General features: G+C 36.8%; 2 protein-coding genes and 1 long non-coding RNA gene across 7 annotated transcripts; 2 read left to right on the top strand and 1 right to left on the bottom strand.

Annotated features, from left to right (window-relative positions):
• The first annotated feature begins 223 nt into the window (after nt 1-223).
• On the top strand, nt 224-6,237 carry LOC110438565 (serine/threonine-protein kinase pim-3-like). Of its 3 annotated transcripts, none has more exons than XM_073927863.1 (8): nt 224-516; nt 762-1,010; nt 1,128-1,210; nt 1,324-1,374; nt 1,447-1,819; nt 1,944-2,123; nt 3,929-4,016; nt 6,014-6,237. In XM_073927863.1, exons 1-7 carry the CDS (start codon nt 501-503, stop codon nt 4,009-4,011), a joined length of 1,035 nt encoding a protein of 344 aa, XP_073783964.1. In that variant the 5' UTR covers nt 224-500; the 3' UTR covers nt 4,012-4,016; nt 6,014-6,237. The 3 variants fall into 3 exon arrangements, with proteins under 3 accessions (XP_073783964.1, XP_073783962.1, XP_073783963.1); XM_073927861.1 differs by lacking the exons at nt 3,929-4,016; nt 6,014-6,237 and adding exons at nt 2,196-2,291; nt 2,389-2,575; XM_073927862.1 differs by lacking the exon at nt 6,014-6,237 and having other exon boundaries at nt 3,929-5,833.
• LOC141378460 (uncharacterized) lies at nt 4,868-11,008 on the bottom strand. 2 transcript variants are annotated; one of them, XR_012393102.1, is made up of 3 exons: nt 10,971-11,008; nt 6,835-6,886; nt 4,868-6,725 (listed from the first exon to the last, which is right to left on the bottom strand). It is a non-coding gene; the product is annotated as an uncharacterized lncRNA (long non-coding RNA). The 2 variants fall into 2 exon arrangements; XR_012393101.1 differs by lacking the exon at nt 10,971-11,008 and having other exon boundaries at nt 6,835-6,951.
• LOC141378458 (serine/threonine-protein kinase pim-3-like) lies at nt 7,394-12,619 on the top strand. 2 transcript variants are annotated; one of them, XM_073927864.1, is made up of 8 exons: nt 7,394-7,686; nt 7,932-8,180; nt 8,298-8,380; nt 8,494-8,544; nt 8,617-8,989; nt 9,114-9,293; nt 9,366-9,461; nt 9,559-9,745. In XM_073927864.1, exons 1-7 carry the CDS (start codon nt 7,671-7,673, stop codon nt 9,455-9,457), a joined length of 1,044 nt encoding a protein of 347 aa, XP_073783965.1. In that variant the 5' UTR covers nt 7,394-7,670; the 3' UTR covers nt 9,458-9,461; nt 9,559-9,745. The 2 variants fall into 2 exon arrangements, with proteins under 2 accessions (XP_073783965.1, XP_073783966.1); XM_073927865.1 differs by lacking the exons at nt 9,366-9,461; nt 9,559-9,745 and adding an exon at nt 11,099-12,619.
• The last annotated feature ends 749 nt before the right edge of the window (nt 12,620-13,368 follow it).

The raw sequence follows: 13,368 nt of genomic DNA, 5'->3' as shown, positions 1-13,368 counted from the left end.
GTGAATTATAAATTAATTGATTTAAACTTCATTATTATTATTATTATTATTATTATTATAACTATGTTATTTATTATTATTAATTATTTATTATTTATATGTTGAGATGAGATGAATCGTTTACTCATGTGATTCGGATTGGCGATTCAAATTGTGGTTGCTATAGCAACGCGTGTTATGATTTGACTCCATATATAAACACCGAGACTCGCCGCTATCTGTTGATTGAGGAGAGGCGAATTTCTGAGGCATTTGCTGAGGATTACTGTGCTGATACTGCGATTCTTCAAGGAGACCAGAGAATTTCTGACAGAAGACTTTTATTTTACAAGGAGATCGACGCTCAGAGCTGAAATTATTCCTTTTCACACGTTTTGTTGCTCTTTTGTTGTGTTTATTTTGATTTTGATCTTGTTTTTATCGTTTTTATTGACATTTTTATTGATATTTGATCTTTGTTCTTGTTTTCAGGTTTGCTGGAGTTTGGAGGAGTTTGTCAGATGGGTGAAAACCGCAGTGAGTGTTTTAGTTTTTATTTGTTTATGATCAATCATGATATGATGTTGTGTAATATTTGGGGAAATGTGATGTAAATAAACTGGTACAAATGAACCCATTTCAACACAACTGTTCCCCGATATAAGTGATCAGATGTCTTTTATTCTCTGTAGATGCAGCTACTAAAGTTAATTGTTGATTAATTCTTATAATCTTATAATAAACGTGATATGTTGTTGTTGTTGTTGTTGTCGTTGTCTCAGGCCGCTCCAGATCCAGGAGTTCTGCTTTCATCCAGGCAGCTGTTCAGGACGTCAGGACACATGATGGTGATGGTGAAACCCAGACCGTGAGCCAAGAGCTTGATGGACCTCTGCCTTCCCTGTTGGCCAAATCTGTGTCCACAGATCAGGGTAACAGGAAGAGGAAGCGGCAGAGCGGCAGCCAGCAAACACCAGAAGATGAACGTCCGTCCACCTCATCTAGAAGAGCTCTCAAACGCTCTCGCAGAGGTCAGAATGGCTTATTGAAGAAGTGATGATGATGTTTCAGTAATGCTCTTTTGCAGTTTTCTCTACTGCTGCATGTTTTCTTTGAACACACATTTCTACTGCTCCTCTGTGTTGCAGACGCGTATGCAAAGGGCCCACTGCTGGGAGACGGTGGATTTGGCTCTGTGTTCGCTGGGATGCGCAGGTCCGATGGACTGCCAGTAAGTCGTTTTCTCCGCTCTTCATTCAAACAGCCTTTAGAAATCCTGATCTCAGTAAATGTGATGTGTGAGGATCAGGCAGGTGTGATTTATTATGCTTTATCTGTCTACAGGTCGCCATCAAGTATGTGTCTAAAGAGCGGACACAGAGGAGACTGAGAGTTGTGAGTTCAGTGTGAACCTGTTGTTGTGTTTGATGTTTCATTGGGTTCTGAATCCAATCGTTTGTCCTGCAGGAAGGTCAGGGTCGGCTGCCGCTGGAGGTGGCACTGATGACCCGCGTCAATTCAGCTCCTGCCTGCCCCAACGTCCTGCAGCTGCTTGACTGGTTTGACCGTCCCAGACGCTACATCCTGATCCTGGAGCGTCCGGATCCCTGCCAAGACCTCCAGAGCTTCTGTGAGGAGAACGGCTGTCTGGATGAGCGTCTGGCCAAGAAAGTGCTGGTGCAGCTGATCGCGGCTCTGAAACACTGCGAGAGCCGCGGAGTCCTGCACCGGGACGTCAAGCCAGAGAACCTGCTGATCTCCACAGAGTCCCAGGACATCAAGCTGCTGGACTTCGGCTGTGGAGATCTGCTCAAGCGCTCGGCCTACAAATACTTCGCAGGTGGGTTTGTGTTGCAGAAGGAAACACTCTGTGGATGTTTGTGAGCTTTTGATGATCCACCAAAGGGAATTTGTGTGTGCTGGAGTGTTTTGAACGGGTGTTTGTGTCTCCTTGTGTCTCTCAGGAACTATTCAATACGCTCCACCTGAGTGGTTCTGCAGACAGCGCTACCATGCGGGTCCAGCTACGGTGTGGTCAGTAGGAGTGACCCTCTTCAACATCCTGTGCAACCGTTTCCCCTTCGGAGGTGCACTGAGGGTCACGTCCAGAAGCAAACTGACCTTCCCCATAACTCTGTCAACAGGTAAGAGACTCACTGAGAGATCAGCAGAAGTGTGTTGCTCTGTGTTTCTGAACACGGTGTTGTGTGTATCAGAGTGCCGTCAGCTGATTGGCTGGTGTCTCAGTCCAGCGGCGGCTGATCGGCCCAGTTTGGACGATATTGAGCGCCATCCCTGGTTACAGTGAACAGGTGGCCAGTGACTTGACACTTATCTGAGTGACGCACTCATGGCTTTGATTGTGTTGTTAGGGTCAGTCTGGATTAATGATCTTAATGATTTGTGTAGGGTGAGCAGGAGTCACACAGGAAGTGCAGAGAACTGCTTCCTGATCACCTGCAGAATGAGGAGTGGGCATAAACTAATGGCCGACTCACCCAGGGCCGGGGCCCCTTTACCTGCACTAAGCCACGGCTTTAGATGACTTTAATGTTAAAAGGGATTTTAATAATAAATGTATTATTTAGACAAATAATCCAGGTGTAGTGTCTTCCTAGAGTGACTGGAGAGAGCTCAAATAAAGGGAGAGTTCACACAGAAATCCAGATTTACTCACTGTTTACTCAAGCTCAAGCGGTTTCAAATCTTTAAGAGTTTCTTGTTTTCTGTTTTGCACAAAATAAAATGTTTTGAAGAAGCTGAAAACCTGTAACCGTTGACTTTCATAGTAGCAAAAACAAACAAGTCAATGGGTACAGCTTTTCAGCTTTCTTCAAAATATCTTCTTTTGTATTGAACAGAATAAAGAAACTCAAACAGGTTTGGAGCAAGTGAAAGGGAGTTAATGATACAGAATTGTTATTTTGGGGTGAACTATCCATTTAAGTCCTCTTAATGGAGGTTTTCATAATGGTTTTAAAATGAAGATTGCAGCTCTACTGACTGAGGCTAAAGGTGTGATGAAATATTGTTTAGGTTGTTATTCCATTAAATGATCTTATAGATCTATAATATATAAGTTTTGGTGGAGTTGTTGTGGTAATTTGCCCACAGTAGCAGTAAAACCTCTGAAATGGTGTACACATCTGATGATCTAAGACCTAGTTTTTTGTTTTTTTAATATTAGGAATGTTCAGAGCTCTGTTAGATGTACATTTGCATTCTACATTTCTGTTGTTGTAGCAGGGAGATGTTTGTTTTGTGGCATGAAAAGAGTTTAAGAACTTCAGTTTTAGCTGGGAGTACTACTGCATATGCACTCATGTGATTGGCTTAAATTATATTAAACTGAGAGACCCAGAAACAACACTGAGTCCTTTCTGAGACTGCAAGTCAAATATTTGGAAAAAACATTTAACCTTTCTTAAATGTATTTACATTTTTAATCATTAAAAACTTACAATATTAGAATCAATGAAAATAGGATGCAGATGCCAGAACATTGTCATTAACACTCTTTTGAATCATATTTCTACTAAAGAACAATGACTTTAGTTTACTCTACTTTACATTCTGCTGGTTCTGACATTAGAATAAATACTGAAGTCTGAACTCTGAGCTCTTTTATTCCTCTGCCTTTGTTGCTGTGTGGAAGGCATGTCTAATGAAGCATAACACACTTCATCACCAGCCTGAAACAGAATATATTTCATTAAAATAATAAACAAATAAATATATTATATTATATTGATGTAATTTGTGTTGCTGCTAAACTATTGCGAATGATATATATTAAAATTATTCTCAAAATGTGCTCATACCTCAACATGTCTGTTCTCAGCCCCAGAACCTACAGAAACTTAACAAAAGATAAGAATAATTTACATTTTATAATTTGAGATATCCATTTTTTACGAATAGCTGATGACCTGTAGTTTTCTTCTGACAGAGGCAGTAGACGCAGATGGAGAAGAGGAGAACACACACCGAACACACACTGAACAGCAGATTCCAGCAGAAAACACACTCTGATGCAGGTGATGTGGAGGTGCTGTTAAACCGTTCAGCACAAGGAGACTCTTGCTCTAAAATGAACAACAGGCCATTATTAAAGTGAATATATATTTAGTTATTATATTCATTTTATTTTATCTTTACTGATTACACACAATAATGAAAAATATGAGTTTAACACTGATGAATTTGCTAAAAGTGGTTGGAAAATCAGAAGTTAAAGATTCTAATATTAAATACACTATAAATCATCGTTTTACAAAATATAATGAATTTGCTGTTAATTTAATTTAAAGTATTATTAGAAACTAAGATACACTTTAAAAACTAATTATAAACACTTATTTTACTAATATACTTTATTAAATATACAATTTTTCTGTATTTGAAGTTGGACTATGGCTGCAGGATTGTGTTGCTTAATTATTTGCAGGACTTTGCATTAATTATCGATAAAATTCATTCAAATAATATTAAAATAATAAAACTTTAGGTAAACATGTAAACTTATCATTAAAGCACAGCTATATTATGAAGAGATAAACTATAATTGACACTAATATTAGCTGTAATCCATAATCATCAAAATGAACTGAAATAAACACTTGAAATAAATTATTCTGAGTGTAATGAATGATTAAATAATTCCCCAGCACGGTTTAATTGAGAAAATATCTTTTGCAACACATTTTTAAACATAATATGTTAAATAAATAATCTCTAATAACTCATGACACAATATTTTAATAGTTATTTTACAAGACACTAGTATTCAGCTTAAAGTGCAGTTTAAAGGCTCACTGGGTTAATTAGGTTAACTAAAGTTAGTTTAATTTAGGCAAATCATAGGACAACAGTGCTTGGTTCTGTAGCCAAAAAAAAAAAAAAAAAAAAAAAAAATCTTACAGGGCTAATAATAATGTGCTTAATTTTTTGTTTGTTTTTATCAAAAACTGTTTTCACTTCAGCCAAACTGAAAAATAAACTTCACTGATCTGATAAGATCTCTTAGATCATTGTCACAAAGCACAGATTTTCCATTAGGCTTTCTTTAGTCTTGTGTATTGATTAATGTGCGCGAGGGCAACTATTGGTTTAATGAGGGAGTTTTCTGAGAGATGAAGAGCTGTAAAGTGAGTGTTCAATTACAAAAAGAAATGATTATACAAACTCAGTGTTTCCTTTTATTAACATTAACAAAACCGTATTACTTTAAAAGAAATATAATTATCAAAGCATGTCTTAGAGCGAATAAGCCCAACAGGTTTTTTATGTAATCGCCTTTTATCTTAATTTATATATAAAATAAATGTTTAATTAGTAATCACTACTGATGGGTTAGATTTTCAATATTCAATATTGTTCAGTAATTATTCAGCAGTAATTAAACATCTCTGTAGCATTTCCTCCTGCAGATGTGGTTCAGTCAGTTCAGCACTGCAGGGAGCTGTCCATTGTGCTGAATTTACTCCACACTAAACTCTCTTCACACATTAAATTCATTATAAGTGTCTGATCAGTGAACAGGATACTGTCATTTCTCAACAACTAAAGAAGGTCTAATGTAGAAATTAAAAGATAATAGGAAATACAAACAGATGGATTTGCTTTATGAAAGGAAATTTTGTTGAATGATTATTACAATTTGGTTTAAATGTTGAATGTTGCACTCGTATATGTTGCATTGCTCTGCTCTTCTTTAAATAAATCAAACCTCAGTTGTGTGCTGTTTACACTGTCTCTGATTCATGGTACGTATTTTAATAAATCAGACTTTTGCATCTTCAGTTTCTCATCAATTCCAAGTCATGAAAATAATAAAAGCAACATTTACAGCTGCAGCGTGCACTAAATATTTTCTTACTTTTCTTATTTCTGTTTTTGTCTAACCACAGTTTATCTCATGCATTGATGTGTGTATTGAGCATGCAAGATCACCAGCTTGACCACAAACAGTTTTAGGACATTCAGTCTGTTGCATGCCTGAATAAAAACACTTGTGGTTTGTGTTCTCGCCTAGCTTTTCACAGCAACTGCAACATCACTGCACCAGGAGCGTCAGTAAAGACCAAGAAGAAGAAGAAGAAACACAGCACTGAGCCTGAAAGCTGATGTACTGAAGGCTGCAAGCAGAATCATTTATGACCCAGAGATAATTTAATATAAAAAATGTATATCAATATAAGAAATGAACCATATTATTAATCATATTATTCATTTCATAAAGAGTTTTTAACTACATTGAAAAAATAGAAACCTGTTTACCTTTAATATGTTTACTTTAATTAACTTTGATATATTTTTACTACTGTAAACTGGTGTATAAAATCAGGCCGCTTCAATGCACACTTTGCACCCTTAACAGAAGTTCAGAAGCTCAAATCACATCAAATCATCAAACGTAATGACAAACGAGAGATGTTTTTCTGAATAAAATACAATCTTTTTTTTTGTTTTAATATAAATGAACAAGGCTAGATAGGTTAGGAAAATTCTAGCAAACGTACAAGCTAATTGTCATTACAGACCTTGTGATAGTAATTTAGCTTATTGAAAGCTGTATATTAGTAATGAAAACAGCTATCTAGATTCATACAAACAGAAATAATGTATTTATAAACTTGCACCTTTCTGCTGTGGACGCCATCTTGTGGTCAGACGCGGGAACTCATTCGGCAGGTGAACTTTTGTGCTTTCTAGCCGTTGAGTGAACACAAAGTCCCTTAAAAAGCCTTCACATACATCCAAAAAAACGAAAACATTAATAAAACTTAATAATATTAAATCTGAAAACAAGAGCAAATGAAAAGTACATAAATATGACTGAACCATGTAGCCTACCAGATGATGATACAAACGGCCATGTGATCTGAAATCGTGCGTAGACCATAGACTGTAAAATATAGGCATAGACATAGAAATGGTGAACGATTTAATTTACTTTCTATTATTTACAATAATAAACTTTTTTTTTTAACTTATATTCCTAATATCTACGTGAGCAGTTAGCACTGTACGTGTAATTAACCAGCATGCACTTACATTGCTTGGGCCACTAATAGAAAATATATGAGTTAATTTTATTATTTTAATTTAATTAATTCCTAAATAGCTGTACATTTTACAAAGTCAAACCTTGTCAAACCAATCTTGCTCATTTAGCATTATTATTACAGTTTCGTGAATTATAAATTAATTGATTTAAACTTCATTATTATTATTATTATTATTATTATAACTATGTTATTTATTATTATTAATTATTTATTATTTATATGTTGAGATGAGATGAATCGTTTACTCATGTGATTCAGATTGGCGATTCAAATTGTGGTTGCTATAGCAACGCGTGTTATGATTTGACTCCATATATAAACACCGAGACTCGCCGCTATCTGTTGATTGAGGAGAGGCGAATTTCTGAGGCATTTGCTGAGGATTACTGTGCTGATACTGCGATTCTTCAAGGAGACCAGAGAATTTCTGACAGAAGACTTTTATTTTACAAGGAGATCGACGCTCAGAGCTGAAATTATTCCTTTTCACACGTTTTGTTGCTCTTTTGTTGTGTTTATTTTGATTTTGATCTTGTTTTTATCGTTTTTATTGACATTTTTATTGATATTTGATCTTTGTTCTTGTTTTCAGGTTTGCTGGAGTTTGGAGGAGTTTGTCAGATGGGTGAAAACCGCAGTGAGTGTTTTAGTTTTTATTTGTTTATGATCAATCATGATATGATGTTGTGTAATATTTGGGGAAATGTGATGTAAATAAACTGGTACAAATGAACCCATTTCAACACAACTGTTCCCCGATATAAGTGATCAGATGTCTTTTATTCTCTGTAGATGCAGCTACTAAAGTTAACTGTTGATTAATTCTTATAATCTTATAATAAACGTGATATGTTGTTGTTGTTGTTGTTGTCGTTGTCTCAGGCCGCTCCAGATCCAGGAGTTCTGCTTTCATCCAGGCAGCTGTTCAGGACGTCAGGACACATGATGGTGATGGTGAAACCCAGACCGTGAGCCAAGAGCTTGATGGACCTCTGCCTTCCCTGTTGGCCAAATCTGTGTCCACAGATCAGGGTAACAGGAAGAGGAAGCGGCAGAGCGGCAGCCAGCAAACACCAGAAGATGAACGTCCGTCCACCTCATCTAGAAGAGCTCTCAAACGCTCTCGCAGAGGTCAGAATGGCTTATTGAAGAAGTGATGATGATGTTTCAGTAATGCTCTTTTGCAGTTTTCTCTACTGCTGCATGTTTTCTTTGAACACACATTTCTACTGCTCCTCTGTGTTGCAGACGCGTATGCAAAGGGCCCACTGCTGGGAGACGGTGGATTTGGCTCTGTGTTCGCTGGGATGCGCAGGTCCGATGGACTGCCAGTAAGTCGTTTTCTCCGCTCTTCATTCAAACAGCCTTTAGAAATCCTGATCTCAGTAAATGTGATGTGTGAGGATCAGGCAGGTGTGATTTATTATGCTTTATCTGTCTACAGGTCGCCATCAAGTATGTGTCTAAAGAGCGGACACAGAGGAGACTGAGAGTTGTGAGTTCAGTGTGAACCTGTTGTTGTGTTTGATGTTTCATTGGGTTCTGAATCCAATCGTTTGTCCTGCAGGAAGGTCAGGGTCGGCTGCCGCTGGAGGTGGCACTGATGACCCGCGTCAATTCAGCTCCTGCCTGCCCCAACGTCCTGCAGCTGCTTGACTGGTTTGACCGTCCCAGACGCTACATCCTGATCCTGGAGCGTCCGGATCCCTGCCAAGACCTCCAGAGCTTCTGTGAGGAGAACGGCTGTCTGGATGAGCGTCTGGCCAAGAAAGTGCTGGTGCAGCTGATCGCGGCTCTGAAACACTGCGAGAGCCGCGGAGTCCTGCACCGGGACGTCAAGCCAGAGAACCTGCTGATCTCCACAGAGTCCCAGGACATCAAGCTGCTGGACTTCGGCTGTGGAGATCTGCTCAAGCGCTCGGCCTACAAATACTTCGCAGGTGGGTTTGTGTTGCAGAAGGAAACACTCTGTGGATGTTTGTGAGCTTTTGATGATCCACCAAAGGGAATTTGTGTGTGCTGGAGTGTTTTGAACGGGTGTTTGTGTCTCCTTGTGTCTCTCAGGAACTATTCAATACGCTCCACCTGAGTGGTTCTGCAGACAGCGCTACCATGCGGGTCCAGCTACGGTGTGGTCAGTAGGAGTGACCCTCTTCAACATCCTGTGCAACCGTTTCCCCTTCGGAGGTGCACTGAGGGTCACGTCCAGAAGCAAACTGACCTTCCCCATAACTCTGTCAACAGGTAAGAGACTCACTGAGAGATCAGCAGAAGTGTGTTGCTCTGTGTTTCTGAACACGGTGTTGTGTGTATCAGAGTGCCGTCAGCTGATTGGCTGGTGTCTCAGTCCAGCGGCGGCTGATCGGCCCAGTTTGGACGATATTGAGCGCCATCCCTGGTTACAGTGAACAGGTGGCCAGTGACTTGACACTTATCTGAGTGACGCACTCATGGCTTTGATTGTGTTGTTAGGGTCAGTCTGGATTAATGATCTTAATGATTTGTGTAGGGTGAGCAGGAGTCACACAGGAAGTGCAGAGAACTGCTTCCTGATCACCTGCAGAATGAGGAGTGGGCATAAACTAATGGCCGACTCACCCAGGGCCGGGGCCCCTTTACCTGCACTAAGCCACGGCTTTAGATGACTTTAATGTTAAAAGGGATTTTAATAATAAATGTATTATTTAGACAAATAATCCAGGTGTAGTGTCTTCCTAGAGTGACTGGAGAGAGCTCAAATAAAGGGAGAGTTCACACAGAAATCCAGATTTACTCACTGTTTACTCAAGCTCAAGCGGTTTCAAATCTTTAAGAGTTTCTTGTTTTCTGTTTTGCACAAAATAAAATGTTTTGAAGAAGCTGAAAACCTGTAACCGTTGACTTTCATAGTAGCAAAAACAAACAAGTCAATGGGTACAGCTTTTCAGCTTTCTTCAAAATATCTTCTTTTGTATTGAACAGAATAAAGAAACTCAAACAGGTTTGGAGCAAGTGAAAGGGAGTTAATGATACAGAATTGTTATTTTGGGGTGAACTATCCATTTAAGTCCTCTTAATGGAGGTTTTCATAATGGTTTTAAAATGAAGATTGCAGCTCTACTGACTGAGGCTAAAGGTGTGATGAAATATTGTTTAGGTTGTTATTCCATTAAATGATCTTATAGATCTATAATATATAAGTTTTGGTGGAGTTGTTGTGGTAATTTGCCCACAGTAGCAGTAAAACCTCTGAAATGGTGTACACATCTGATGATCTAAGACCTAGTTTTTTGTTTTTTTAATATTAGGAATGTTCAGAGCTCTGTTAGATGTACATTTGCATTCTACATTTCTGTTGTTGTAGCAGGGAGATGTTTGTTTTGTGGCATGAAAAGAGTTTAAGAACTTCAGTTTTAGCTGGGAGTACTACTGCATATGCACTCATGTGATTGGCTTAAATTATATTAAACTGAGAGACCCAGAAACAACACTGAGTCCTTTCTGAGACTGCAAGTCAAATATTTGGAAAAAACATTTAACCTTTCTTAAATGTATTTACATTTTTAATCATTAAAAACTTACAATATTAGAATCAATGAAAATAGGATGCAGATGCCAGAACATTGTCATTAACACTCTTTTGAATCATATTTCTACTAAAGAACAATGACTTTAGTTTACTCTACTTTACATTCTGCTGGTTCTGACATTAGAATAAATACTGAAGTCTGAACTCTGAGCTCTTTTATTCCTCTGCCTTTGTTGCTGTGTGGAAGGCATGTCTAATGAAGCATAACACACTTCATCACCAGCCTGAAACAGAATATATTTCATTAAAATAATAAACAAATAAATATATTATATTATATTGATGTAATTTGTGTTGCTGCTAAACTATTGCGAATGATATATATTAAAATTATTCTCAAAATGTGCTCATACCTCAACATGTCTGTTCTCAGCCCCAGAACCTACAGAAACTTAACAAAAGATAAGAATAATTTACATTTTATAATTTGAGATATCCATTTTTTACGAATAGCTGATGACCTGTAGTTTTCTTCTGACAGAGGCAGTAGACGCAGATGGAGAAGAGGAGAACACACACCGAACACACACTGAACAGCAGATTCCAGCAGAAAACACACTCTGATGCAGGTGATGTGGAGGTGCTGTTAAACCGTTCAGCACAAGGAGACTCTTGCTCTAAAATGAACAACAGGCCATTATTAAAGTGAATATATATTTAGTTATTATATTCATTTTATTTTATCTTTACTGATTACACACAATAATGAAAAATATGAGTTTAACACTGATGAATTTGCTAAAAGTGGTTGGAAAATCAGAAGTTAAAGATTCTAATATTAAATACACTATAAATCATCGTTTTACAAAATATAATGAATTTGCTGTTAATTTAATTTAAAGTATTATTAGAAACTAAGATACACTTTAAAAACTAATTATAAACACTTATTTTACTAATATACTTTATTAAATATACAATTTTTCTGTATTTGAAGTTGGACTATGGCTGCAGGATTGTGTTGCTTAATTATTTGCAGGACTTTGCATTAATTATCGATAAAATTCATTCAAATAATATTAAAATAATAAAACTTTAGGTAAACATGTAAACTTATCATTAAAGCACAGCTATATTATGAAGAGATAAACTATAATTGACACTAATATTAGCTGTAATCCATAATCATCAAAATGAACTGAAATAAACACTTGAAATAAATTATTCTGAGTGTAATGAATGATTAAATAATTCCCCAGCACGGTTTAATTGAGAAAATATCTTTTGCAACACATTTTTAAACATAATATGTTAAATAAATAATCTCTAATAACTCATGACACAATATTTTAATAGTTATTTTACAAGACACTAGTATTCAGCTTAAAGTGCAGTTTAAAGGCTCACTGGGTTAATTAGGTTAACTAAAGTTAGTTTAATTTAGGCAAATCATAGGACAACAGTGCTTGGTTCTGTAGCCAAAAAAAAAAAAAAAAAAAAATCTTACAGGGCTAATAATAATGTGCTTAATTTTTTGTTTGTTTTTATCAAAAACTGTTTTCACTTCAGCCAAACTGAAAAATAAACTTCACTGATCTGATAAGATCTCTTAGATCATTGTCACAAAGCACAGATTTTCCATTAGGCTTTCTTTAGTCTTGTGTATTGATTAATGTGCGCGAGGGCAACTATTGGTTTAATGAGGGAGTTTTCTGAGAGATGAAGAGCTGTAAAGTGAGTGTTCAATTACAAAAAGAAATGATTATACAAACTCAGTGTTTCCTTTTATTAACATTAACAAAACCGTATTACTTTAAAAGAAATATAATTATCAAAGCATGTCTTAGAGCGAATAAGCCCAACAGGTTTTTTATGTAATCGCCTTTTATCTTAATTTATATATAAAATAAATGTTTAATTAGTAATCACTACTGATGGGTTAGATTTTCAATATTCAATATTGTTCAGTAATTATTCAGCAGTAATTAAACATCTCTGTAGCATTTCCTCCTGCAGATGTGGTTCAGTCAGTTCAGCACTGCAGGGAGCTGTCCATTGTGCTGAATTTACTCCACACTAAACTCTCTTCACACATTAAATTCATTATAAGTGTCTGATCAGTGAACAGGATACTGTCATTTCTCAACAACTAAAGAAGGTCTAATGTAGAAATTAAAAGATAATAGGAAATACAAACAGATGGATTTGCTTTATGAAAGGAAATTTTGTTGAATGATTATTACAATTTGGTTTAAATGTTGAATGTTGCACTCGTATATGTGCATTGCTCTGCTCTTCTTTAAATAAATCAAACCTCAGTTGTGTGCTGTTTACACTGTCTCTGATTCATGGTACGTATTTTAATAAATCAGACTTTTGCATCTTCAGTTTCTCATCAATTCCAAGTCATGAAAATAATAAAAGCAACATTTACAGCTGCAGCGTGCACTAAATATTTTCTTACTTTTCTTATTTCTGTTTTTGTCTAACCACAGTTTATCTCATGCATTGATGTGTGTATTGAGCATGCAAGATCACCAGCTTGACCACAAACAGTTTTAGGACATTCAGTCTGTTGCATGCCTGAATAAAAACACTTGTGGTTTGTGTTCTCGCCTAGCTTTTCACAGCAACTGCAACATCACTGCACCAGGAGCGTCAGTAAAGACCAAGAAGAAGAAGAAGAAACACAGCACTGAGCCTGAAAGCTGATGTACTGAAGGCTGCAAGCAGAATCATTTATGACCCAGAGATAATTTAATATAAAAAAATGTATATCAATATAAGAAATGAACCATATTATTAATCATA

The sequence above is a fragment of the Danio rerio genome, chromosome 17, assembly GCF_049306965.1.
Source record: "Danio rerio strain Tuebingen ecotype United States chromosome 17, GRCz12tu, whole genome shotgun sequence".
Classification (NCBI taxonomy): Eukaryota; Metazoa; Chordata; class Actinopteri; order Cypriniformes; family Danionidae; genus Danio; species Danio rerio.
Note: the sequence above shows the minus strand (reverse complement) of the source record. Positions and strands in the feature narration are given on the sequence as shown.

Bases quoted from the DNA above. Each gene is read 5' to 3' on its own strand.
- LOC110438565 (XM_073927861.1), top strand. The intron at 1,011-1,127 runs GTCAGAATGGCT...TCTGTGTTGCAG, and splicing joins TCTCAAACGCTCTCGCAGAG to ACGCGTATGCAAAGGGCCCA. The intron at 1,375-1,446 runs GTGAGTTCAGTG...TTTGTCCTGCAG, and splicing joins CACAGAGGAGACTGAGAGTT to GAAGGTCAGGGTCGGCTGCC.
- LOC141378458 (XM_073927864.1), top strand. The intron at 8,545-8,616 runs GTGAGTTCAGTG...TTTGTCCTGCAG, and splicing joins CACAGAGGAGACTGAGAGTT to GAAGGTCAGGGTCGGCTGCC. The intron at 9,294-9,365 runs GTAAGAGACTCA...TGTGTGTATCAG, and splicing joins CCCCATAACTCTGTCAACAG to AGTGCCGTCAGCTGATTGGC.